The 27928-nt window shown below is 41.8% G+C and overlaps 1 protein-coding gene across 4 annotated transcripts in view; it reads left to right on the top strand.

Annotated features, from left to right (window-relative positions):
- Nucleotides 1-6135: 6135 nt before the first annotated feature.
- Nucleotides 6136-27928, top strand: part of CBFB (core-binding factor subunit beta) — a 60277-nt gene continuing 38484 nt past the window's right edge. The window contains exons 1-3 of one of the 4 annotated variants that reach the window (XM_025426410.2): nucleotides 6142-6490; nucleotides 6719-6805; nucleotides 12077-12193. In XM_025426410.2, the coding sequence (XP_025282195.1) occupies nucleotides 6413-6490; nucleotides 6719-6805; nucleotides 12077-12193 (282 nt within the window). In that variant the 5' untranslated portion in view covers nucleotides 6142-6412. Of the gene's footprint in view, nucleotides 6491-6718; nucleotides 6806-12076; nucleotides 12194-27928 lie in introns of all 4 variants that reach the window. The other 3 variants (XM_025426411.3, XM_035716453.2, XM_035716454.2) reach the window with 3 other exon arrangements.

The following is a 27928-nucleotide window of genomic DNA, read 5'->3' as shown; positions in this document are numbered from 1 at the left end:
GGAGCCCGACGTGGGATTCGATCCCGGGTCTCCAGGATCGCACCCTGGGCCAAAGGCAGGCGCCAAACCGCTGCGCCACCCAGGGTTCCCGAAAATATACTTAAATATGGCAATAATTGTTCTGAAGTGGTGAGTCTCTCTTCTTTCTCTATATTTCCTAAATTTTCTACAAAAATATGTGCAAGTTTTGGGGCACCTGGATGGCTCAGTCAGTTAAACAGCAGCCTTTGGCTCAGGTCATGATCCTATGGTCCTGGGATGGAGCCTGGCTTTGGGCTCCCTGCCCTGAGGGAAGCTTGCTTCTCCCTCTCCCTCTGCCTGCTGCTCCCCCTACTTGTGCTATCTCTCTTTCTGTCAAATAAATGGATAAAATCTTTAAAAGAAAATGTGCAAGTTTTAAATAATGTTTAAAACTGTAAGGGTGAGGTGAGAGACACTCAAATGAAGCCTGCACAGTAGTAAAATGAACACAAATTAGTGGGAAGCCAAATCCTCCCAGGGTGCTGCTATGTCCTAGGTGTGCTGACCATCTCCCAGATGCATCATCATATGGTCATATGGACTCAAATAAGAGTGAGGGACACTGTGGAGGAGTCAGTCTATGGAGGACAATCAAAGGCCCCTGAACTTATACTTAAAGGTAAAGTGTGAGTTTTCACAGCAGACACAGGTGAGAAAGTCATGCTAGACAGAAGGTAGAGTTAGAGCAAAGGCACTGAGGCATGTGGAAATGTAACCAGGTCAGAATGTCTGGATTGCAGTATGCCAATGGGAGATAGGATTAGAAAGGAAAGGAAGTCAGGAATGCAGGGCTGAGGGCCCTAGCCTTCCTGCCATAGGCAAATCCCAAGCGAGGGGGGGGGGGCGGGGCTGGGGGGGGGGAGGGCAGTGCGGTTAGAGCTCACCACTGCCATTCTCTACTTCCCTAGTCTAGGCGGCTTCCCATCCCTGGCCAGAAACTTGGAGAGCAGGGGAAGAGAAGGGGAGCAGGCCCAAATAGCCCTCGAAGACTGGTCAGCCAGGCCTCCTGACCCCAGTCTGGCCCTCTTCCCAGTACACGAGGCTCAGTCCCGATCCCCAGGCACCCAGACAAATCCCTCCACCTCCCCTAACAGCCTCCCATGACAAAGAGGCTCAGCTCGTTTGGAGCCTGGGCAAGATTTGCAAACGTCAAACTTGTAATTACAGGGATGAAATCATCTGGTTCCTTTTAAGCAAACGGGTTTATTGATCCCAACACTGAAGAAATGCTATTCTAGGGAAACTTGCTCCTCTCAGTTTTCCTTTCCCTCCGGGATGGCTGAGCTGGTGGGGGAGGGTGGCAATGGAGCTAAGAAGAGGGAAAACCTCCTGGGAGGGGAAATTCTTAAGGGCTTAGGAGTGAGTTTTATGTTATAGATAAATGATATCTCTCTCTCTCTCTCTCTCTCTCTCTCTCCCTCTCTCTCTCTCCTCTCTCTCTTTTTAAGATTTTTATTTATTTATTCATGAGAGACACAGAGATTGCAGTAGAGACATAGGCCGAGGGAGAAGCAGGCTCCCTACAGAGAGCCTGATGCAAAACTCCATCCCAGGACCCCAGGATCACTACCTGAGCCAAAGGCTGACGCTGAACCACTGGGCCACCCAGGTGCCTGATAAATTATATCTCAAAAAAAGGATTCTTTAGGGCCCAGGAAACTACATCATTTAGGCAGATGACACCCTCATCCTGGACTTAGGCCCATCTCCATCCCCAAACTAGAAACTAGGTAAAGCTGGGGCTTTAGAAGCTGTGCCAGCCATTAATTTCCCTTCTCCCCCACCCCCATCAAGTCTTATTTGTGGTTCCAGATCCTATTTCAGCTTCAAGATGGTACAATATTTCCTCAGTAACTGAAGGGAAACTGTTTCCTTAGGGGAAAAAAAATGCACTAGAGGCTCAGGGACCTGGGAAGACCTCACCCTTTCTATGATGAGAGGCAGATGTGGGGAGCTGCTGACACCAGACCTGGACAAAGCCATCCTTTCTGCTGGACTTAAGGAGGCAGGATGTCTAGGCCTTGACCTTCCAAGCCAAGGAAGGACGAACAGTTGGGCTCAGGGGACAGGAATGCACAACTATCAAGTGCAAGGAACACACCTCCCCCAAGGCCCATAAGAGGACACCTTCATCCAACCTGTTGGGTACACTTTGGGAGCATGTAGGGTGCTCCAGGAGGAATGACCCCAGTTGCAACTGTCTACCAGCTCACAGTTGAGCTAGAGAAATGAGCAGGGCTTCTGGTCGCTCCACCAGTGGATGCCTTACGGTGGAATAGTTTAAGAGCACAACCCTGGGATTGCCAGCCCCTCTGTGCTTCAGATCCTTCATCTGTAAAAGAGGGTCAGTAATACCAAACTTGCAGAGTTATGCTGAGGAGTGAAGGAAAATGATATATACTCCAATGCCATTTTGTCATCTCTAATGAGTCCAAGTCTTGTCACTGTCCTATGCTCACTGATTTACTGTTTCAGAGTCTGAATTTCCTCATCTGTCAGATTAGGACAAGAAAACTTATCTGAGAAGGTGGTTCTCTGAATTAACTGAGAGAAGGGACCTAAAAGTACCCCGCTCACAGCTTCACAGTTGAGATGAACAATTGAGGGTTCCCATCCCATACTCAGTGTTACTGTGTATTCTCTGCCCACCCATTTAAGATTGGTTGGGGAGTCCTATAGGAGCAGCTGCTCATCCAGGAAGACAGGGAAGAAGAGGCCGTAGGTTGGCTGAATCTCTAGGAAAGGAAGACTCCAGTTAGTAGGGCTTGAGAGAGAATTCACCCAGGTTTGGGGAGTGAGAAGGGTGTTTCTAGGCAAAGAACAGATACCCACAGGCTTTCATCTATGGGCCAACCCTACTAGAGCTGGCTCTCAGCAAACGCTTCCATGGGGTGGTGCCTGGACCAATCCATATCCAGCTGGACAGAAACACAGAGTTAAATATACCTGACATGAGTGAAATTTTCCTTTATTAATTTTCATCTATTTAAAAATAAGTGAAAAAATTTTTCACAACAAAAAAAGGCACACAGAGGTCAGCCGAGGAGATGGCCTCCTCCAGCCTGCGGCTAGTTTCCCAGTCGTCCTGGCTGGTTGGACGCCAGACAATGCCGAGTGGGTTATCCTGTGGCCTGGAGTTGCCAAAGGCTGTCTGTGGTGCTGCTGTTCGGGATCTGCCTGGCAGTCAGATCATTCCCCACCCCCATGAGGCTGACAATTCATGTACTCTGCCCTACTCTGTATGCCCACCCCTCCACCAAGATCAGTTACAGGTCCATGAGCCCTACCCGGACCCCCTGTGCCATGAGAGTGCTGCCTTGTGGATCATTTTTTAGGGACAGAAATGGAAAATTTTATACTAATGTCTGTCTACCTAAGCAGAATATGATGGTGCCAATTGGTATGACATGGGATATACTCTCTTCCTACCATAGAGGCTAACACCAGGAACTCTGCTCCTCTGACTGGTGGCCTTCAGACAGTCCCGTTGACTGGGAGCAAAGTCATCCTTTTCCTCTCATTTAGACAATGGGTGCATTGTCCTCGTGTCCAAAGGACTTAGCTGGACTGGGAAGACTTAAAGTAGAGGCAGCAGATGGATGTAAACTTCTGTTCCTTGGTGAATACTGCTTCACCCACCTTTCAACAGAAGTTGCAGATTCTTAAGGCTGATTTTGTCTGCACTTTGCCTGCACTGATTTAGAGCTCCCTGTCCAGTTTCATCAGAACCATTTTTACCAAAATAAAAAATGGTATCTTTTGCCAGATGTAGCTGATACAAACGGTTCAGTGGGCCCATGATGCATTCTCATTCCTCCCTTTTGGAGAAACTGCTCTTCCCCTCTTTTATTTTATTTTTTAAAAGATTTTATTTATTTATTTATTTATTTTTAATTTTTATTTATTTATGATAAGCACACAGTGAGAGAGAGAGAGAGGCAGAGACACAGGCAGAGAGAGAAGCAGGCTCCATGCACCGGAAGCCTGACGTGGGATTTGATCCCGGATCTCCAGGATCGCGCCCTGGGCCAAAGGCAGGCGCTAAACCGCTGCGCCACCCAGGGATCCTTATTTATTTATTTATTTATTCATGAGACAGAGAGAGAAAGAGAGAGAGAGAGAGGCAGAGAGAGAAGCCGGCTCCTTGCAGAGAGCCTGATGTGGGACTCGATCCCAAACCCCAGGATCATGCCCTGAGCCAAAGGCAGACATTTAACTGCTAAGCCACCCAGGCGTCCCTTCCCCTCTTATAGCCCATCAGGTTCTATCTGAGGTTGCCCATCCCAGGTCCCCCAATCCCTGATGGGAAAGCATGTGACAGAAGCTGGCCAATGTCTCCGTATCAGCCTGGACATGGTGATTTGATAGAGGGGAGAGTATGTGACCCAAACTGGGCCAATAGAAGTCCTTTGCAGAAACGTCATAACTCAGAGATGGAGAAGTAGCTGCTCCCATCCTTTGCCAGGAAATGAATGTCAATGAAGAGAGCTTGAGAAAGTTAAGCAGTGAGAAGAAATGGAGAAATAGAAAAGAAAAAGAGACTATGTCTCCCTCTGTGTGATTTATTTACTTAAAATAAAATGGGCCTCTTTCTACCTTTAAGTTGCCTTGAATTGGGTTTCTATCACTTGCAATTGAAAGAGACCTGAGGGAGGATTCTTAGATGGAGGCCCACTGGTAGTGCTTGGTGACATCTGTATCTATACCCTTTCGATTGGTGCACACTCATACATTAATGATATGGGCCAGGGAAGCGTGCTTTCAGAGAGAGTCAATTCTATGTTTGCTATTCAGCAAGTGTTTGTTAAAACCACCAGCCTACAGTTGTGACTTTGCTGAAAACTCCCTCCCTGATCTTGGGTAATTGATCTGTCTCTGGACCTCAGTTAGGGTGACCAACCATCTCAGTTTGCCAGGGACTGAGTGGTTTCCCAGGACATGGGACTATCAATGTTAAAAGCAGGATAGTCTCTGGAACACCACCAGACAGTTGGTCACCCTAGTTCAGTTCCATATCTGCAAAACTGAGATTGGACTAGGCAGGGGTAGGAAGCTCTGCCAAACCCTGCATTCGGGCTGACATTGCCAATTGCCCTCCGCGCTAATTCCTGTGAGTTGTATCTTCACAATCCTTTGCCATATGGCCAGCTACTGTCAATCAGAGTTGGCCGGGACTCGCCACCTTTGCACGGTCTTTGACAAGCTGGAATTTTAAGGATCAGAATTTATTGAGGGTCAACTTTGAGTCAACCTCTGCTGTAGATCCCATGTCAGATTCTCTCCAGCTTGGGCTAAATGACTTCCCTAAAGTTTGTGGATGGTTTTTGTAGGGTTTGATGGCACATTTGGGTAAATACACGAACGGCCATTAGGTTTACATATAATTCAGCTTTTCTTCTTGAGAGGCTTACGTTTATTGGGTGCTCGTTATGTGTGAGACCGACATAAAGACTCCCACGCTAATCCTGAGAGCTTGTGTCTGCATTTTGCAAGTAGGCAAACTGAGGCTTAGCGTTCAGGGCTTGTGTAAGGCTTGTGTAAGCAGCTGAGATCCCAGCCAAGGCCAGTCTGACTTCCAACAGCTCTGAGCTTTCCGCCACGATGCGGATTCCGGTGGATTCTGTGGTCTGTTACCACCTTTATAGTCTTTGATGGGAGCGGCTTACATCGCTCCCGGTCGGCTTAGGGACGCAAAGTCCCCAAGGACTTAAGTTTCCTCACGTTCCGGTGACAATCTGGGGTCACCTCGGGCAGCTGAGGAGCCCCAAAGTTCCACGCCGTCGCCAGAAAGGGCCTGCGCGGCCCGCTCCCCATCCCCACGGCCCCGGCAGAGGCCCGCAGGGCTGTTCCACGCGCAGCGGCCCGCGGGCCCACAGGGCAGAGAGGGCCGCGCCGCGGGAGGAGCCCCGGCTCGCGGCACCCGGGCCGCCCCGCAAGCCGGCGGGCGGCGCATGCGCGGCGCGGATCGCAGAGTTGTGAATGGTACGTTTTGTTTGCCTGAGTTTGGGGCGGGCGGGCGCGCGAGGAGGAGGAGGAGGAGGAGGAGGGGTGGGGCCGGCCGGGGCGGGGCGGACGGGCGGGCTTGCGAGGTGGGCGGCGAGAGGAAGTGGCGGCGGCGGCGGCCGGGGGCGGCGAGTGCTGGGTTCGCGCGGGCTGTAAGCAACGGCTGAGGCGGCGGCGGCGGCGGCGGCGGCGGCGTGGGCTGGGCTCGAGCGGGCGGCGACACCTCAGACTCCCGGGAGCGGGAGCCCACACGGGCGGGCGCCTGAAACAAAGGGAAGCCGGAGTCAGGGCGCCGCGGGAGGGCGGTCAGTCGGTCAGCGCGGAGCCGGCCCGCGGGTGCCGCGCAAGCCCCGAGCCCGGCCGGCCGGCGCGGCCTCAGGGCGGGAAGATGCCGCGCGTCGTGCCTGACCAGAGAAGCAAGTTCGAGAACGAGGAGTTCTTCAGGAAGCTGAGCCGCGAATGCGAGGTGAGGCAGGCGGGCGGCGCCGAGGCCGCGGCGCGCGCCGAGTGGGCCCGGGCGGAGAAAAGTTTGGGCGGCGCGGCCGCGGGCAACCCCGCCGAGAGGCAATCTCGCCGGCAGCCGCCCGCCCGCGCGCTGACTCCGCTTGCCCTTATCTGCGCGGCGCGGGGTGGGCGGGCGCGCAGGCGGCGCCGCGGATTTGGCTTCTGATTGCGGGCCGTCTCTGCCTTGCAGATTAAGTACACGGGCTTCAGGGACCGGCCCCACGAGGAGCGCCAGGCGCGCTTCCAGAACGCCTGCCGCGACGGCCGCTCGGAAATCGTAAGTCGGCGGGGCGGGGCGGGGGCGCGGGGGGGCGCGCGGGGGCGCGGGCCGCGGGGACCGAGGCGCGCTCGGGTCACTTGTTGCGCGGGGGCCGCCGCGGCCCGGGCCGGTTCCGGACGGCGCCGCGGACGCCGCGACTCCCGGAACTGAGCGGGCGCCGTCTCACTTCCTACTCGGGATTCAAAATGCGAAACCAGACACTGGCGGGCCGCGTCCTCGCGGGGAGACGCTTCCCCGTGGCCCTGTGCGGGCCGGGCCGGTCTCCCGGACTCGGCTCGGCGCACGGTTGGCCGCGAGTGGGACTCGCAGCGGAGCCGGCAGACCAGGAGAAGGCGATGCACGGGCGGAGACCCCGACTAAGGGCGCGTGGGTATTGGTAAGGGAGCAAACAGCCATTCGGAAGGAGAAGGGGGCTTCATTCAAGGGTCTGGTTCCCGGGCGACAGTTGGTTTCTCAAGACGCGAGGTTTGTTGGTGGATCTGGATGGGAAGCTGTTCCACACCCAGTAGAGCCGAGAATCTCTACAGTAATCTATTGTCCCGGTAGAGAAAAGCAAGCCCTGAAGAATGAGCCATCTTCTTTTCTTAGAATGTTAAGCCTCAGGAGAATCAGGAAGAAACCATTATCGTCTTTTTTCAAACCTCAAAAACATATCCCGTTTAGTGCCTCAGTTCCTAAAGAATTGCACGAACTTGCGAAGCCCACAGTTGATTTGGAGGCCGCGTTTTAGACGGTGGATTTGGTGCTTCGCCTTCACCAAACCTTACTTGGGGGGGGAAATGCAACTGTCTTCTCTCCTTTTTGGTTTGTCCTATTGGAGGTGCTAACGAGGAGGGAATGGAAAAGCCAGAGTAAGTAGCTAAAGAGATCTGATGATTAGTTTAAAAAAAAAAAAAAAAAAGTTGAAGTGCCGTATAATGGAATCTAGGAATTTACTCTGTGAACTGGGCCCCTTGCATCTGCAGAGATCTGAAGGTATGGTTAACAATAGGAAGACGTACTGGAGCATTTACTTTTCCCACCTCTATGGACGATATATTTTACTGAGAAACCATTCACATACCATGAAATTCTCCCTTTTCATCACCTAAATCAAATTTATTTTTTATGAATATTTCACTGTTTAAAATGAAGACTTTTAAAAATTGTATTACAGGTAATGTGAAGATACTGGTTAAATTTCTTAGCAGCTCTAGAATGTTTGGTCGTTAGTGCATGTTATGAAAGAAAATCTCCAGCTTTCAGCCCACTTCCAATATTCTTGAGTAATTATAATAGATGATTAAAACGTCTAAGACACATACTTTCGATTTTGGCACTGAGTGGTAGAAGAGAATTCTTCATTAGTGGATCCAGTGATTATATCATCTTTTGTCTGGGCTTCCTTTTGCAAAAAGGTGGATGGTATACCCGACCATTGGCTTTCCTGGAGTTAATTGATGTAAGGGTGAAAGATGAGGTACAAAGTACTTCGTGATTTTATAGAGCTGAGGTTTTTTTGGAAATCTAGTGAAGTATAGCTATTAGGATATTTTCTGTCATATCAGATTTCACTGCACGTAATTATAAATTGGGAGCGTAATATAACCCACAATCTACCTGAATTGCTATATTATTATATTTCTATAATATTATAGCAGTGTTATAGGTTGCTTGTGCTTACCATAAATTTCAGGGATAAATCCGACATTCTAGGCCTTCCTCTTACAGAGGCCTGAGCCTACAAATTTTAATAAGTTCTTAATATCTGACAAATTTTAGAAGTTAAGGGAGGGGTAGATTGAATTCTGTGTAAGATTGGCATTTAATATAGCATATGTGTCTTAATTTGTAACTATTTGTATTTAGGAAAGAATTTCACATTTCCCCCTTTTTCTAGTCCTCCCGCTTCCCTCCGCCTTTAATTCAGTATTCTTCATATTTAAACGATAGGATCCCTAGCTCCTAGAGGGTAGAGACCACATTAACTCTGTGGTATATACATTAATATACTCCTCTTTAGACATAACGCTTTTTATGTCATAGCTACTTGATTAATTGAATGTAGAGGTTACCTAATATAATGCCTAAAATTTATCTTTTTAATTAGAAACAGACTGTAGCTTTTACTTATTGGTTGTGGAAAAGAGGTGTGGAGAAGGCATTATTATTTTGCCTCTGTTTTGACAGCAACTGTATACAGTAAAAATATGCATAGTCACCAAAACTATTATCATCCTTTTCTCCCTTCTCTTTACTCTTTTAATTTTGAACATCTCCATAGTGTATCAACGAAGTTAATGAATTATTTTGTATTTAGATAGATGTGATCATAACTATAAAATTTATCATATGGATGAAGGGTAGAATCTATTTGGTAAAAGTCTGTTTTATTCCTCATGTGAGTTCTTATTGTGGGCAAGTGTTGGAGAAGTCTTCAACACTAATGGTAAATTAAAGAAAAGAATTCAGGCATGGTGACTACTGTGACAGCAGTAAAAACCGTATGTTTTGGGGATGCCTGGGTGGCTCAATGGTTGAGCATTGGCCTTCAGCTCAGGCCGAGATCCTGGAGTTCTGGGATCAAGTCCCGCATTGGGCTCCCTTCATGGAGTCTGCTTCTCCTCCCTCTTCCTGTGTCTCTGTCCCCCCCCCCGCCCCTCTTTCTCTCTCTGTGTGTGTCTCATGAATAAATAAAATCTTAAAAAAAACACACCCAAAACTATATGTTTTTAATCCTGAAGATGAAAGGATAAAGGTGTGTTGGATTGACATAGGTATGTGATTTTACATTTGGTGAAACCTGTAGAAAAATCATCAGGACAACCTGGAAATTTTACATATAGACAATGATACTGGTATAGCATTTTTATGTTTTTGAACAGAATTTTCCCAATTGTTATGTGTGTGTAGATATTCCATTAAAAAAAGACTTCTTTGGTTAAATAAATTTACAAAATGTTCTAGAATGATCTGTTTTTACCACTTCTCTCTCAGAGAGAGGGATCTTGAGATAATGGGCATGAAGTGATGAAACAGGAAATCTGTGAGGTTGGTCTTCAGACAGGAGGTGAGGTAATAAGATCTGTAAACTGTTTTTACTAGTATACTGGGGTGGAAGAATTTGTTACTAGGTGTATACCAAAGAAACAAGCCTTGCAGATTTTGACACAAGGTATTCATTCATGGGCTGAATCTATTATCTGCCACTACTCCATGCTGAGAATTTATTTTATTATCTGAGGCTGAAAAAGTTAGCTCTCTTAACCAGCTCAAAACTTTCTCTTACTTAGCAAATACTTAAATAGCATTTACTTGGTGCTATTTTAAGTACTTACAAATATTAATTAGTGGGGAAACTGAGGTACAGCTAAATAACTTGCTTCAAGTCATACAGCCTAGGCAATGTGCCTTCAAGAGTCTGCTTTTCATTTGAACTGTTGTTGATTCATTTTACTCCATTGTTTTTTAAACTTGGTTATTAATGGAAATATAGTTTTGTTTTGTTTTGTTTTTAAATATTTATTTATTTATTCAGGAGAGACAGAGAGAGAGAGGCACAGGCACAGGCAGAGGGAGAGGCAGGCTCCATGCAGGGAGCCCGACATGGGACTCGATCCCAGGTCTCCAGGATCATGCCCCGGGCTGAAGGCGGCGCTAAACTGCCAAGCCACCGGGGCTGCCCGGAAACATAGTTTTTTTTTTTAAAGATTTTATTTATTTATTTGAGAGAAAGAGAGAACATAAGCCAGGGGAGGGGCATAGAAGCAGACTCCCCGTTGAGCAGGGAACCTGATGTGGAACTCCATCCCAGGATCCTTGGGATCATGACCTGAGCTGAAGGCAGACGCTTAACCGACTGAGCTACCCAGGCGCCCTGAAAGATTTTTTTTAAAGGTTAATATTGTAATATTGTCATTTGTTAAGTCCTTATTCATATAAAATACCACAAGTAAGTATCCCACTTGATTAGGGAAATGTCATCAAAGATGTCCATTGAGAGTTAGCAATTAGTTGTACCTACAGTACCAATAATAGAAATAGGAAGAATAATTTTTATCTAAAGAATCGAAGCTGTTAATCATCAGGGATACTCGTGGATTGCTGAATCAGCTAATGGCTTTAAACAAATTGGCCAGAATGTGAACCCCTTGCTTTCAGATGAAGACTCTTTGGAAACAAAGTATGTTATGGAACTTTAATTAGTAAAACAAACCAAACCAAAACCTCTGATTTCAACAAAGAAAAGAGAGTTTACATTTATATGATGAAAAATGTTTCTTTTCCCAAAAAATGCTTTTTACTTATTTCTTTCTGAATTTCCCTTGAGAAGAGGGACAAAGCTATTTCTGTTTTTTACTTGGAGGAAATATAGTTAAATTGCTCAGGGGCTACACAGAATACTTTATCAAAATGGCTTTAGATTGTTCTGTATGTTGAACTGTGCATCCAAATCTTTTTTTTTTTTTTTAATTTTATTTATTTATGATAGTCACATAGAGAGAGAGAGAGAGAGAGAGGCAGAGACATAGGCAGAGGGAGAAGCAGGCTCCATGCACCGGGAGCCTGACGTGGGATTCGATCCGGGGTCTCCAGGATCGCGCCCTGGGCCAAAGGCAGGCGCCAAACCGCTGCGCCACCCAGGGATCCCCCAAATCTTTTTTAATGAATATTAGGTGAATACTCTTTTGTGTAGTTAGATCCAGTTCTCCTGAAGTTAAATTTCAGGAAATGCATTTTTTTTTAAATCCCCTAAGGTTTTAGAGAGATGAGAAGTGCTGTCACATCACATGCTAATGTATCATTTATCCGAAGAGACAGTCCTGTGCATTTTTAACATGGGCTTTAGAATGAAATGTTTTATTAAGTGAGAGAAATTAAAATGTCTCATTTACACAAGTTTAAATTATGGTATGCTTTAAAATTCGAAATGTTTAGATCTTTAGTGATTTTCACATTTAAAAATAGAAGTTTTTAAATTCAGGGATGATGGCTTCTGGTTAGACATTAGCAATGCGATATCCTAACGTCAGCAAAAAATGACCTGAAAGAAAGTATTGATTCCATGTCTGATTTTATATTTAAGCAGCCAATGGCAAATGTCCTCAAAATGGAATCAGATGTTTGTAACTTAATACTTAAGAAAAATGATGAGTGCATGTTTTTTACTTTTAAGTATTCTCGGTGCTGCCTGGCTTAAGACAGAAACTGATGTAAAAATAAATGACTGCCTGCATAATTTATGTAATGTCCTGCTCCTGATCCTGTTTGTATTGATTTTTCTAAAAGGCTTTTGTGGCCACAGGAACCAATCTGTCTCTCCAGTTTTTTCCGGCCAGCTGGCAGGGAGAACAACGACAGACACCTAGCCGAGAGTATGTCGACTTAGAAAGAGAAGCAGGCAAGGTAGGAAACATTTCTTTGCAATTTGAAATACTGTGGATTGTTTTATTAGAGATTATTGGAAGATTTACAGTTTAGTGAAGAGATCACAAGTGTTATTCACACATATGGTCATATTTGTTTTCATATTATAAGGATGTAATACAATTTTTAAAATCACTGTCAAGTTTTTTTTATATCATTCTAATTTCATGTATATAATATTCATCATAGAAACTTCTAGACCTTAGCCCTGAAAGAGAGTAGTGTGCTTTCTTAAATGTAACGTTTAAAACTTAATTCTTTTAAATGTGTTGACAGGATATTTTTTGTTTTTCTAACCTAGGTGACTACAGTGCTATAAAAAAATTAAGAGAAAAATGGGAAAAGGCTCTGTAGGCATAAAATTTTATAATATTTAGAAATAGCTCATGGGTAACTTTCTACTTTTGTTAATACTGCACATTTAATTTTGATAAAAACTGTGAAAACTTTTAACTTGGAAATAATTTTATTTTGAGGAAAAGCTGGGAAAACAAATTGATGCCTTAAAATTTTTATGTTGGAAGTTTAGGTTGAAAATATGAAATGTTTAAACTGAGAGCTCTATTAAACTCTAACTTACGTGTATTAAATAATTTAGGTGAAATTTTAGTGAATATCTTGGATTGGTTCTTTTAATGTAGAAATTGACTCCTTGAAATAAAATATTTAAAGAAAAATATTTTTTGGCCTCATTTTTTGCTCAATATTTCTGTTTCCTTTGCAGTATGTTTCTTTTTTCTTTTTTTTCTTTTTTGCAGTATGTTTCTGTACCTGTTTTTATCAACTTACTTTTCTAAGTGTCATCATGAGTAGCATAACCTGTCACTTTATTTGCAAAACATAATACATATGTAATACAAAGATTTCTGTATTAGCTTGTATTAGGGAGAAGATTCTTCTTTTTGTATATATACAATGAAGATATTTTTGTTTAAATTCTATGAAATAAGGTGGGTTTCTTTTTTTTAAGATTATTTATTTTAGGAAGAGAGAGGAGGAAAAGGGAGATAATCTCAAGCAGACTCCTTGCTGAGAAGGAGCCCAACCCAGGGCTTGATCTCACAACCCTGAGATCATGATCTGAACCTCAACCAAAAGTGGGATGCTTAACCCACTGAGCCACCCGGTGGCTCCAGGGTTTGAGCTTCTGTGGGTAACAAACCAACTAATCTTTGGAGAGGGAAAGGAAAGTAGATTACAGAATTTTTAAAATGAGTAGTAAGTGATTTGCTTTTCTTTGTATTAGCTTGCATGCTTGGAAGATTAAAAGCAAATGTTCCAAGTTTTACTATTTGGTAATTCTTATATATAAAGAAGAAAATTGGGAAGTTATTGTAGGATTATGCATTTTTGGTATGTTTTTTGCATGTATGTGTAACTCAAATTTTTTTCCTGTTCAAAACACTTTAACGTTTGTTTAACATGGTGGCTCAGATACAACAACATAAAGCAAAAAAGTTACTTCTTCAACTTTAATGCTAAACTATTCTAACACTTCAAAATGGACATTGCAGTGTTACCCAAGTCCTCTAGTATTTAGTAACTAGTAAATGGTGTCAACTCTACTAGCAAGTATGTTTACTTAAATTAATTTGATGATAACTGTTTACCAGATTGAAGACCACATTTTCTTGGACTCAAGCCATTGACATGTTTTTAGTTACATGACCAACAATAACAAAAATGTTATAGGATTTATTTTAGTATTTAGAGGATCTGTTTTCAAATATACCAGAGAATTGATGGAACTGATGCAAGTTATCAGGAAATGTACATTTTATTAATATTTGTTTTAGAAGTTTTCTTCTGTAAAAGCCAAATAGCAAATATTTTCAGTTTTGCAGGCATATAGTCTGTGTTGCAGCTGCTCAAGTCAGCTATTATAGTGGAAAAGGAGCCATAGACAATATGTAAACAAATGAGTGTGGCTATGTTCCAAGAATAGTAACAGTGGCAAACTCTGTATCTTTCCCTCAGATTTAAATCTATAAATGTTTATGTGTAGATCCTGTACTTTTTTTTTTTTTTAAGATTTTATTTATTTATTCATGAGAGACAGAGAGGCAGAGACACAGGCAGAGAGAGAAGCAGGCTCCAGGCAGGGAGCCTGACGTGGGTCTCGATCCTGGGTCTCCAGGATCACGCCCTGGGCCTAATGCAGCGCTAAACCACTGAGCCACTGGGACCGCCCGATCCTGTACTTTTTAAATATACTTTTTCAGCGCCTTTACTATACCAGTAGGATATGGAAGAAAAAAACATGGTAAGGCACGAAAAGCAAAAACAAATAGGAAATTGCTAGTATATTGCTCCTTGGCAGTGGGATAAAGGGTTCCAGTGAATTTAGAGAACAGGTACTGACCTATGTTTTCTCAACCATGGAGCTCAAGCTAACGGGTCTCTTATCTTTCTTACTCCTTTTTTTATGGTCTCTTTCTGATTGTCATTACCTTGTATTTCTGCCTATACAGGACTAGGACTACAGGCAAAGAAAAGTTGAAGGAATTTCCCCAAATGTTAATTGTTTGCCTCTGCTTCTTATTTTGGATTGCAGATGAGCATCTTTTCTTCCATGTACTCTCAGCCTAGTTACCTTCTGAAGCAGCTTAACTCTCTTCCCCATTCACACCCAACTTTGAGAAAACTATGTGTTAAGGCTTAAGAGTTAGGCATAAATCCTGGCATCATTTACTACTATAACTTTATGCAAGTTATTTAACCTTTGTGTCCTCAACTAGAACATGAGGTTAATGCATATTTCCCAAGTGATAAGTGAAATAGTGTATATAAAGTGCTTAGCCTGGCACCTGACCAGTTGCTCAAAAATTCATTCATTTAGAAGGTACTTGTTGAAACCTGTTGTGTATACTGACCACTGTCCTAGACACTTGAGGTTCATCAGTGAACAAAACAGATCCTGCCCTAGAGGTGGTTTTATGGAAGGAGTAGAGGATAGACAATATATATATAATAAATAAGTTATGTAGTATTTTATGAAGTGGTAAGGGCTCCAGAAAAAAAGGAAAAGTCAAATAGCATAAGGATGATCAAGGACCAGAACTGTTTTCAATTTTAAACAGGTTGGTCTGGGTAAAGGAGGTCAAGTTTAAGCAGAGACCTAAAGGAGGTTAAGGAATGATGAGCCATGTAGGTATTGAGGGGGAAGATAGAGGACACAGTCACTGTGAAGGTCCTGGAGTGGGAGTGTGTTCCTTGTGTTTGATAAGCAGCAAGCAGCCCAGTGTGCCTGGAGTAGACTGAACAAGGAGGAGGGTAACAGGAGATGAGATCAGGGAGATGACGAGGAGTAAGTTTATGTGACCCTGCAACCACATGGACTTTTATTTGAGTGAAATGGAGAGTAGTTTTAGATTTTTGAGCAGATGAACAATATGATCTGCCTTAGGTTTTGAAAGGATCACTCTAACTGCTGGGTTAATAATAGGCTGTAGGGGGCAAGAATGAAGTAGGGAGACCAGTTGGCTGTTGCTGTGATCCTGGCAAGAGGCTAGGGTCGTAGCAGTGGAGGTGGTGAGAAGTGATCATAGTCTGAATATATTTTGAGATAGAGCCAACAGGATTTGCTTATGGATTGAATATGGGGTATGGGAGTGAAGAATGACTCCAGCATTTTTGGCAAGAGCAACTGGGAGTATGGGATTGCTGTCATCTGAGATAGGCAAGGCTGTGGGTGGAGCAATTTTGAGGAACAATTTAGGACATGTATGTTTGTGGTGGTGGTTTGTTAATGCTTCTGTTCTCTTGCCGCCCACCCTTAACTTCTTAAGTTAGGGTGCTGCTTTTTCATAAGTGATCCTTCGTCTGCTTATCCCAAGGGTTTAGTAGCCTGTTAAAAAGAATCACCTATATTGAAGTATACTTTACATACAATAGAATGCACCCATTTTAATTGTATAAATTTGAGTTTTAACAAATGTACACACCCATATAAACACTACCCACAATCAAGATAGTGTTTCAGTCACCGTCAGAAGTTCCCTTATGCCCTTTTACAGGAGTTTGGGAGTGGTTTGGCTGGATGGTTCTGGCTCAGGGCTGGGACTGTGCAGTCTGAAGACTTGGAGTTGAAGAATCCACTTCCAAGCTCACTCACGTGACTATTGGTAGGTGGCTTCACTTGCTAGTCATGTATGCCTCTCCACAGAGAGAGAAAAAGAATGAAGTCACCCTGCTTTTTATGAACTATTCTCCAATCACTTGTGTCTTAATCTGTTCATTAGAAAGGAGTCACTAAGTCTAGCCCACATTTGACATGGAAGGAGGAGTATTTATTCACATACATGGGTGTGAATACCAGGAAGCTGGGATCATTGAGGCTATCTTGGAGGCTGGCTACTACAATATTCACTTAAATTTAGTGAATTCTGAAAATATTAGAATGCTAATAGGAAACAGAACCTGCATAATTTCTTTTATTTAAAATACGACTTTATGATCTAAGAAAATGGGCTCAATGAAATCAGTGCTTTTACTCATTCTTTCTGCCTTTGTGTTTATAGGAATATTTTTAAACCAGAGATCTTCAATAAAGAAGGTCTGTTAGCTGAGTGAAGTAAGTCAGTCAGAGAAGGACAAACATTATATGTTCTCATTCATTTGGGGAATATAAATAATAGTGAAAGGGAATATAAGAGAAGGGAGAAGAAATGTGTGGGAAATATCAGAAAGGGAGACAGAACGTAAAGACTGCTAACTCTGGGAAACGAACTAGGGGTGGTAGAAGGGGAGGAGGGCGGAGGGTGGGAGTGAATGGGTGACGGGCACTGGGGGTTATTCTGTATGTTAGTAAATTGAACACCAATAAAAAATAAATTAAAAAAAAAAGAAGGTCTGTTAATGGATAACTGACCATAAATAGGTATTTTATGCAAGATAAATCAGAGCACATAAGTTTATATTGTCATTCAAATATATTTGAAACTTTTGCAGCCAGGTGTCTATTGAGCTCTCTGGATTGGCTCTTAACAGTCTTTTTAAGAAGAGATTTAAAATGATACTGGTAGAAAAAGCTGTCAGACAATCATAGCTATTTTTTTTTTAACCTGTAAATGGGAATCAGAATGTCTGTCCTATTCATATACCTCATGTGAGGATTAAATGAGGTACTAAAATATGTGAAAATGCCTTTTAAATGGTAATGCCCTGTCCAAAATTAGGCTGTTTGATGGTTTTGTAGGGTGAAATTATAGGTAACTTAATTACGGAGTTTTAATGCTATGGTGTGCCTTAAGTCAGCTTCACTTGTAGCTGTACGGTGTTGGAACACCACATCTTTCCCAAGTGGTCCATCCTGGTGTAATATAAACCCTGACAGTCAAATGTTTGTAATTCTTCCTTAATCTAAACTGCTTTTATCTAATTTTGCTTTCAGAAGACATGGAAACCAACCAATCAAAATTTAAGTCATTCTTAGTTAAATTTCTGTAGACCAAGCAACTTCCAGTTCTTTTGATCTTTCCTCTTAGGACCCATTTCCAATTACTTTTTATTTCAAACAAATGCAAATGATTATGGTTCACCAAAAGTTATTAGTCTTGACTGGTCAGATTAATGGTTTTTGCATGCATTCTGTGTTTTATAAAGCCTGGGTTAGGGTTTCAAATTAATTATTGTATATGCTTACTACATGATCCTAGTTTTTGAGTATAAAGATAAAAGGGTATGAAAAATATTTTTTAAACTGAAAAAATGAGCTTTAGAGTGCTACTGTTTGTTTACCATTTTTTCTTTTTTTTCTTTTAAGATTTTATTTATTTTTTCATGAGAGACACGGGGGGGGGGGGCAAAGACACAGGCAGAGGGAGAAGCAGGCTCCATGCAGGGAGCCTGATGTGGGACTTGATCCCAGGTCTCCAGGATTACACCCTGGGCGGAAGGCAGGTGCTATACTGCTGAGCCATCCGGGGATCCCCCTACCATTTTTTCTATAGAAATTGAATATATTATCTAGTGTTACTACATTGACTCCAGAGAAAGAGAGGTTAAACTTTTTTTTTTTTTTTTACAATTTTTGTATTTCTATTTATAATGTCTGATTTTTTTTTTTAAGATTTTATTTATTCATGAGAGAGAGAGAGAGAGAGAGGCAGAGAGAGAAGCAAAGAAGCAGGCTTCATGCAGGGAGCCCGATGTGGGACTCGATCCCAGGACTCCAGGATCATGCCCTGGGCCAAAGGCGCCCAACCGTTGAGCCACGCAGGCATCCCTATAACATCTGATTTTAATTGATAGTCAGATAATAGTACCAACTAGCAGACATTGAGAAGTAATTATGAAGTGTTGTTACAGCAGATGCTTTTAAGAAATTTTGGTGTTTTATTTTTTTTCCCTCTCTGAACTTTTGTACTTAAAACTGAAATCTTTTCTCATTCATTTTCATGAGGATAAGTAAAGCAAAATTTAACAGCATTTAATGTAATGAATGAGGACAGACTCTTGTTTTAAATGGTTTTTCCAAAGGTCTGTGATTCTGCTGCTTCTGGAGCATTTTACTTTCTTGCCTGCAGTATCTTTGTCCCAAAATAAATATTGTGTCTGTTTATATACCATCCACAATTTGGCAGGGTTTAGAGGACTCCTTGATGTTAGCTTTGAGAAATCCCTATTCAAGCTCAACCAGTTCCTTCTCTTCCTCAGACAGCCCAATACTCCAAATAAAAGATAGCTGTGGTAGAGCTTTGGAATGTGGTTTTCCCCAAGAGAATTTGAGACTTTACAACTAGTTTGTCAGATCTAGATTTTAAATATTTCTACTCAACTAAAATATGAAGTATATTTTCCAGCATTTAGTTATTGGCAATTTAGTGCATTGGAGTGTTTTTTGTTTGTTTGTTTTAAAGCAGACATATTTATTATTTTTTTCATCATAATAAGTATACTCTTTCATAGAGAGTTGACTGACTTCGTGCATAAACAAGATGGCTTAAAAATTAGTACCTTCTAGTTAGTTATATTAATTTGCATATATGTAAATATGCCACCAAAGTATTTGAAGATTGTGTGTTCTCTTTTTCCCTTCTCTTGAATTGTATTATTTGCCTGGATTTACCTTTTCGTGTAAAGGTAAACTTTTAGTCTTGGATTTATCTGAATTATGCATTCCAAGTTAAAGAAGACAAAAATAATATGTCTGAGAGGAACATCCTTAATTCTGCCTCTCCTTCCTTCTACTTCTTACTCCAGTATTTTTTAATAATTAATTCAAACAGCTCAAGGAGGGCAGCCCCAGTGGCGCAGCGGTTTGGCGCCGCCTGCAGCCTGGGGTGTGATCCTGGGGACCCAGGATCGAGTCCCACATCTGGCTCCCTGCATGGAGCCTGCTTCTCCCTCTGCCTGTGTCTCTGCCTCTTTCTCTCTGTGAATAAATAAATAAAATCTTAAAAAAACAAAAAACAAAAAACAAAAAAAGCTCAAGGATAAAGACTGCTGAAATGTTAATCAACTAAAGAAATTAATTTTGGAGTAGGACTGCTATATCCTAATTCCACTGCTTCCCATTTTCCCTTGTAATTGATTTTTTCAGTTAGTATTTAGATGTGTGTGTGTGTGTGTGTGTCTATGTGTGTATATGTATATTATATATATAAACTAACAGGTGCCTGGGTAGCACAGTTGTGAAAGCATCTGACTCTTGGTTTTGGCTCAGGTCCTGATTTCTGGGTCTTGAGATTGAGTCCCAAGTCGGGCTCCATGTGCAGCACAGAGTTGGCTGAGGACTCTCTTCTCCCTTTGCCCCCTGCCCCCCACACACACACTTGAGTGTGCACGCACACTCACACTCTCTCTAAAATAAGTAAATCTTTATACACACACACATATCGTCCCTGGTGTAAACACCACCACGACAATCAAGAAATAGAACATTTCCATAGCCTCACAGTTTTCCCATGGCCTTTTGTAGTCCTCTCAATTCCCTAATCCAGGCAACCACTGATCTGCTATTAACTATAATTTTGTCTTTTCTAAGATTTCTTGTAAACAAAGTCATATAGTATATAGACTTTTATGTCTAGGTACCACTTTGTAACATGCTTTTGAAATAGATCTATGTTGTGTGTATAGTAGTCCACACAACATGTGGTATTCCATTATGTGGATATGCTACATTTTGTTTAGCCATTTACCAGTTGTTAGCCATTGGGGTTATTTCCCCCTTTTTTGCGATTACGAACAATGCTGCTTTGAACGTTTACATGCAAGTCTTCTATGTGGACATATATTTCATTTCTTAGGTAGATACATAGGTCTCAGATTGCTAGGTCATCTCATGAATGTAGTTTTTTAAGAAGTTGCCAAACTGTTCTCCAAACTGGCTGTACAATTTTGCATTCCCATTAGCTTATATGAGCGTTCCAGTCACTTTACATCTTTACCAACACTTTGTGCCATCAATCTTTTTCATTTTGCCACTTAAAGAGTAAGTAGTGGTTATCTCTTTGGTTTTAATTTGCATCTGTCTAGTGACTTATGGTGTTGAGCATGTTTTATGTGCTCGTTTGCCATTTGGATATCTTTGGTAAAGTGTCCATTCAAATCCTTTGTCTATTTTTTGTATTAGGTTATTATTGAGATGTAAGAGTTTTTTTATGTTTTCTAAATATAAGTTATCAGGTATTTTTGCAATTGAAGTTTTATTGTAAGTCAGATTTAAAGTTGAAGTAGCCTTGACATTGTATGAAACATTTATTAGGGGACGCCTGGGTGGCTCAGTGGTTGAGCGTCTGCCTTTGGCTCAGGTCATGATCCTGGAGTCCTGGGATTGAGTCCCCCATCAGGCTTCCTTCTCCCTCTGCCTATGTCTCTGCCTCTCTCTCTTTCTCTCTGTATCTTTCATGAATAAATAAAATCTTTTTAAAAGAATCCATTTATTAGGAACTGAGAGGTTGCCTAGCTGGCTCAGTCAGTAGAGTGTGTGTCTCTTTATCTCAAGGTTATAAGTTCAAGGTCCACATTGGAGGTAGAGATCACTCAAAAAAAAAATCTTCAGAAATGCGTGGGTGACTTGGTTGGTTAAGTATCCGACTCTTGATTTCAGTTCAGGTCATGATCTCAGAGTTGTGAGATCGAGCCCTGAATTGGGCTCTGCCCAGTACAGAGCCCATTTAAGGTTCTTTCTTTCCTTCTCCCTCTGTCCCACCCCACCTCACTCTCTGTTTCTCTCTCAAAAAATAAAAATAAAAAAATGAAATCTTTTAAAAAAAAAACTATTTCTTAGAAATACACAGATTCTGTCAAAGCTACTCTAACGTAGATGTGATTTTGGAATCCTCCTATTGTGCCTCTATTAATGCTGCTTAGCTCAATTGTAAGCTTTAATGCTGCTTTGCTCATAATGTTGATAACTTTTTTTTTTTAAGATTTTATTTATTTATTCATGAGAACACACAGAGAGGATTGAGAGAGAGAGGCAGAGACACAGGCAGAGGGAGAAGCAGGCTCCACGCAGGGAGCCCGACGTGGGACTTGATCTCGGGTCTCCAGGATCACAACCTGGGCTGAAGGCGGCGCTAAACTGCTGAGCCACCCGGGCTGCCCTGTTGATAACTTTTTTTAAGATTTTACTTATTTTTTTTTTAAGATTTTATTTATTTCTTCGTGAGAGACACACAGAGAGAGAGGCAGACATAGGCAGAGGGAGAAGCAGCCTGCATGCAGGGAGCCTGATGTGGGACTTGATCCTGGGACTCTCAGGATCAGGCCCCGGGCCGAAGGTGGTGCTAAACCACTGAGCCACCTGGGCTGCCCAAGATTTTATTTTAAAGTAATCTCCAAACCCAACATGGGTCTCAAACTTACAAACCTGAGATCAAGTCACATGTTCTACCAACTGAAACAGCTAGGCACCCCCTAATGTTGATAAAATTGATGATAGTATCTTTAAGAGTTGTTGTATGTAGCCTTTTGTTTATTTGTTTTTATTATGGTAAAATAACATAAAATTTACCATTTTAACTGTTTTCAACCGTGCATTTCATTACTACCAGATATATTCACATTTTTGCTTACCTATCACTTCGATCCATCTCCAGAATTTTTGTCATTTTCCCAAACTAAAACTCCATGCCCATTATACGTTAACTCTCCACTCCCCCCCCACTCCTAGCCCCTGGCCCCAGCCACCATCATTCTACTTTTAGTCTTTATGAATTTGATTACTCTAGGTACCTTATAAAGTGGAATCATACATTATTTATCTGTCCTGTTGTGACTAACTTATTGCACTTAAAGGTTCATCTATGTTGTTTCAGTGCAGTGGGATTTTTAAAAAGATTTTACTTATTTGAGAGAGTGTGAGCACACCTGCTAGCGTGAGCAGGGGGAGGGGCAGATGAAAAGGGAAAAACACACACTCCCCTGAGCAGGGGGTGTGAGACTGGGCTCTTGTCCTGTCGTCATGACCTGAGCCTAAGGCACACATTGTATTTACTGAGCAACCCAGGTGCCCCAATGCGGTGTTGTTTTTGTTTTTTTTTTTTTAAGATTTTATTTATTCATGAGAGACACAGAGAGAGAGAAAGGCAGAGTGTTTTGTTTTTTTTTAAGATTTTATTTATTTATTCATAGAGACAGAGAGAGAGAGAGAGAGAGAGGGGCAGAGACACAGGCAGAGGGAGAAGCAGGCATCATACAGAGAGCCTGACGTGGGACTTGATCCAGGGTCTCCAGGATCACGCCCTGGGCTGCAGGCGGCGCTAAACCGCTGCGCCACCGGGGCTGCCCAATGCAGTGTTTTAAAATAACTTTTTTCCGGGACACCTGGCTGGCTCAATAGGTAGAGCATATGACTCTTGATCTTGGGGTTTTGAGTCCCACGTTGGGTGTAGAGATTACATAAAAATAAATCTTTAAAAGTAAAATAACTTTTTTCCATGGGCAGCCCGGGTGGCTCAGCGGTTTAGCGCAGCCTTTGGCCCAGGGCGTGATCCTAGAGACCCGGGATCGAGTCCCACATCAGGCTCCCTGCATGGAGCCTGCTTCTCCCTCTGCCTGTGTCTCTGCTTATCTCTGTCTTTCTCTCTCTCTCTCTCTGTCTCTCATGAATAAATAAATAAAAATCTTTAAAAAAAATAACCTTTCTCCTGACAAAAGAAATAGGGAAAATTTGGAAAATAAACTTTTAGAAAAGATATGAAAATCATCAATGTACCACTTACAAAGTCATTGTTAAGTCACGTAGGAAATGTTGGGGTTCGAAGCAAACAGCCAACAAAGAATTCTTGAAACTTCTTCAGTGAAGAAAGGTGGTTTGTTTGTTTAAGATTCTATCCATTTATTACATCTTTAAAAAGATTTTATCCATTTATATCCCTGTGGGGAGCCCGCTTCCCCCTCTATGTCCCTGCCTCTCTCTGTGTGTCTTTCATAAATAAATGAAATAAATAAATGTTTTTAAAAAATAATCTGACTTTAAGAAAAAACGATGTATCATCTTTTTTTTTTAAGTTTTATTTATTTAAGTAATCTCTACACCCATGTGGGGCTCAAGCTCACGACCCCAAGATCAGCAGTCAAACTGAACCAGCTAGGTGCCCTTGTTATCTTTTTGATCTCACTGTTATTAACTATGAAGGAATAGAAAAATTAAAAATAAATAGATACCCTTGTATAAGAAAGAAGCAACAAAATGATTATCAGTGTTAATTTTTAGAATAAAAGGATGAGAAATGTGGGCATTGATGTATTTAGTGAGTACACACGGTGTCCATCTATCTAGGAAACCTTTGCAAAGTAATCTAGGAAACAATAGTCCTACTGTACAGTTGGTGATCATGAAAACTCTTTCTCACTGCTACAGAACACCAAGTATGCTAGTAAAGACATTCTGGGAGGGCAGAAAGTTTATAACTACCTCTGAATGGATGGGACTCCCTTTGCTACTGTGTACTTTTATATTTCCTCATTTAAGAATTAGAATAAGGGCAGCCCTGGTGGCACAGCGGTTTAGCGCCGCCTTCAGCCCAGGGTGTGATCCTGGAGACCCGGGATCGAGTCCCACATCGGGCTCCCTGCATGGAGCCTGCTTCTCCCTTGGCCTGTGTCTCTGCCTCTCTGCCTCCCTCCCTCTCTCGCTCATGAATCAATAAATAAAATATTAAAAAAAAAGAATTAGAATAATAGCTGAGCAATATTCTGTTGCATATATATGCCACATCTTTTTTATCCATTCATCGGTTGATGGACAGTTGGGCTGTTTCCATAACTTGGGTATGGTAGATCATACTGCTGTAAACATCAGGGTGCATGTTTCCCTTCAAATTAGTATTTTTGTGTTCTTTGGGTAAATACTTAGTAGTGCAGTTGCTGGATTTTAGAGTAGTTATACTTTTAACTTTTTGAAAAACCTCCATACTGTTTTCCAGAGTGGCTGTACAAATTTGCATTCCAACCAGCAGTGCAAGAGGATTCCCCTTTCCCCACATCCTCCCCAACACCTGTTGTTTCTTGTTAGTGATTTTAGCAGAGGGGAAGTGAATGGGAGGATGGGTTAAATTGGCAATGAGGATTAAATAGTGCATTTGTTGTGATGAGAACCAGGTGTTGTATGGAAGTGTGTATACCTTAAACTAATAGTACATTGTTAATTGAAATTTAAATTAAAGCTTAAAAAAATAATTGGAATAATAATAGCAGTTATGTAGTACTGGCTTTATATGTCAGATGCCGTTTTATTTTAAAGATTTTATTTATTTATTTATTTATTTATTTATTTATTTATTTATGACACAGAGAGAGGCAGAGACATAAGCAGAAGGAGAGGCAGGCTTCTCGCAGGGAGCCACATGCAGGACTCGATCCCTGGACCTGAGGATCACACCCTGAGCCAAAGGCAGATGCTCAACAGCTGAGCCACCCAGGCGTCCCCCATATGCTGTTTTAATTGATACATAGATAACATACACTGATATAGTTTTATAATTTCCATTTTACTGGTAAAAAAAATTTGTAAATTTTTTAAAAAAGATTTTATTTAATTTTATTTTATTTATTTATTTATTTTTTTAATTTTTATTTATTTATGATAGTCACAGAGAGAGAGAGAGAGAGGCAGAGACACAGGCAGAGGGAGAAGCAGGCTCCATGCACCGGGAGCCCGACGTGGGATTCGATCCCGGGTCTCCAGGATCGCGCCCTGGGCCAAAGGCAGGCGCCAAACCGCTGCACCACCCAGGGATCCCTAAAAAGATTTTATTTATTAATCATGAGAGACACAGAGAGAGATGCAGACACACAGGCAGAGGGAGAAGCAGGCCCCATGCAGGGAGCCTGGTGCGGGACTTGATCCCCGGCCCCCAGGATCATACCATGAGCCAAAGGCAGATGCTCAACAGCTGAGCCACCAAGCGTCCCATAAATTTCGTAAATTTTAGTACTCTTTAGCTTGAGCAGGCTTGGAGACTTGACTTCTTTGATAATACTTATTGGATACTTCGTTTTCTACAGAGGATTAGAAGCCCTGGGCTGGATAACAAGTTCTTCACTTTATAGACAGTGCTATGGTAGGGAGTTTAATTATTGTTACCGTCTTTTATGAAAGTATACAATGTACATATTTGAAAATTATCTGTCATAACCTTTTTTCAGTTTAGGGTGGGTCCTCTCAAACTGATGTATATTTAGGAACCAAAATTTTAAAATAATACTTAAAATGGGCCTCTGTTGGTTAAACTGTGCTTTTAGTACTCTGGTGCTGTGCTATCCTGTGTGTCCTAAGAAGGAAAGGGCCAGGTCGGGGAACGTTTGACAAGTTGTTTTTGTGGATGAAAACCCTTTTTCCACATATACAGCCAATACTGAGCCCGATTGTGTTTTAAAACTTCAAATGTGAAGGCACATTAATCTTCAGGTTAAAACAAAAGGATAGCTTAGAACATGCAAATTCAACATTTCCATTAGGAGAATTTAGATGTTTTTCAAACAAATAAAATGTTCTGCTTATGTTAAATGTTAGTTTTTAATAAGTATCTGACTTCACAGAATATTGCTTTAAATAATGCCCTCTTAGAGAATCCTCCAAATTTTTTAGGGTGTTGTTTATTCATGCTAGCAGCTTTTCAGTCCTGTCTTGCCATTTGCTATCCAGAACATCTCTGGGCCATTTTAAAAGTTGAAATAAAATTCACATAAAATATATTTTTAATATATTCACTATGTGCATCCTCCACCACCATCTAATTCCAGAACATTTTCAGAACTTCAGACCATTTTATTTTTATTCTTTTTTAAAAGATTTATTTATTTGAGAGAGACAGAGTGAGCTCACATGCATGCCTGCTTGTGAGTGGGGGATGGGGCAAAGGGAAAGAACCTTTAAGCAGATTCCTCTCTGAGCATAGAGTCGGACTTGGGGCTGGTGGGGCTCAATCTCATGACTGATGAGATCCTGCATGACCTGAGCTGAAACCAAGAGTTGGACGCTTAACCGGGTGAACCACACAGGTGCCCCAGAAATTTAGACATTTTGAAAATCTGCAGACCAATTTTTATGGTGATCACTACCAGGCCCTGTGGTAGATGATTGACATTATCACCGATTCTCTTAACCTTGCACCATATAGTGAAGTCTTTTACTTGATTTTGAAAGACATTTGGTGATAGCCTGATTTTATCAGTTTAGGAACCTGGGGCCCAGAGAGGGCAAATAAATCTTCAGAAGTCAAGTAATCTGTTTCCTAGGTAGAGCCAGGATCCAGACCCAGATCTTTTTTACCCCAGAATCTGTGTTGTTTGCAACATACCACACTGCTGCTAATAAATAATCATTAGGTAAGTTGCCAGAAACTCCACATCCTGCTTTCTAAAGCCTTAAATTAAGTAGTTTTAGCCCATTAAGTTACTTTCTCCATTACTCTGAATAACCACTAATATTTTAATGTGATCCCTTTAGACCTCATTTTGGTGGCTTCACAACAACCTTTAACCTTCATCTTTTTCTTTTTAATAATTTGACTTGGCTTGTTTTTTTGTTTGTCTTAGATTTTTTTATTCATTCATGAGAGACACAGAGGGAGAGAGGCAGAGACCTAGGCAGAGAGAGAAGCAGGTTCCATGCAGGGAGCCCCGATGTGGGGCTCAATCCTGGGACTCCAGGATCACTCCCTGTGCTGAAGGCAGGCACTCAACCACTGAGCCACCCAGCCATCCCTTGACTTGTTTTTCTAGCTTATAGTGTGAATGATGTTCATGATGGACAATTGTGCTGCTAGACAACTAAACATAATTCTTCTGTATTAATAGTATAATTTAGTAAAAGTTCCAGTATTTAAAAAAATAATTCCCACAGAGTTGACTTGGGAGTGGATTACAATAAACAGCATCTACCTCTTTCTTTCTTTTTCTTTTCTTTTCTTTCCTTTTCTTTTCTTTTCTTTTCTTTCTTTCTTTCTTTCTTTTCTTTTCTTTTCTTTTCTTTTCTTTTCTTTTCTTTCTTCCTTTTTTTTTTTTTGTCTTAAGAAGCAAAGAATTCTGTCATTTAATTTTATAAGCTTTTTACTTGAAATTGTACCACCTTGGTCAGAACATTCCAGGACTCTCTTAAATATTCATTTGTTTATTTTGTTTTTTTTTGTTTTTTTTTTTGTTTTTAATTTTTTTTTTTTCATTTATTTATGATAGTCACACACAGAGAGAGAGAGAGAGGCAGAGACATAGGCAGAGGGAGAAGCAGGCTCCATGCACCGGGAGCCTGACGTGGGA

The sequence above is a fragment of the Canis lupus genome, chromosome 5, assembly GCF_003254725.2.
Source record: "Canis lupus dingo isolate Sandy chromosome 5, ASM325472v2, whole genome shotgun sequence".
Taxonomy (NCBI): Eukaryota; Metazoa; Chordata; class Mammalia; order Carnivora; family Canidae; genus Canis; species Canis lupus.
Note: the sequence above shows the minus strand (reverse complement) of the source record. Positions and strands in the feature narration are given on the sequence as shown.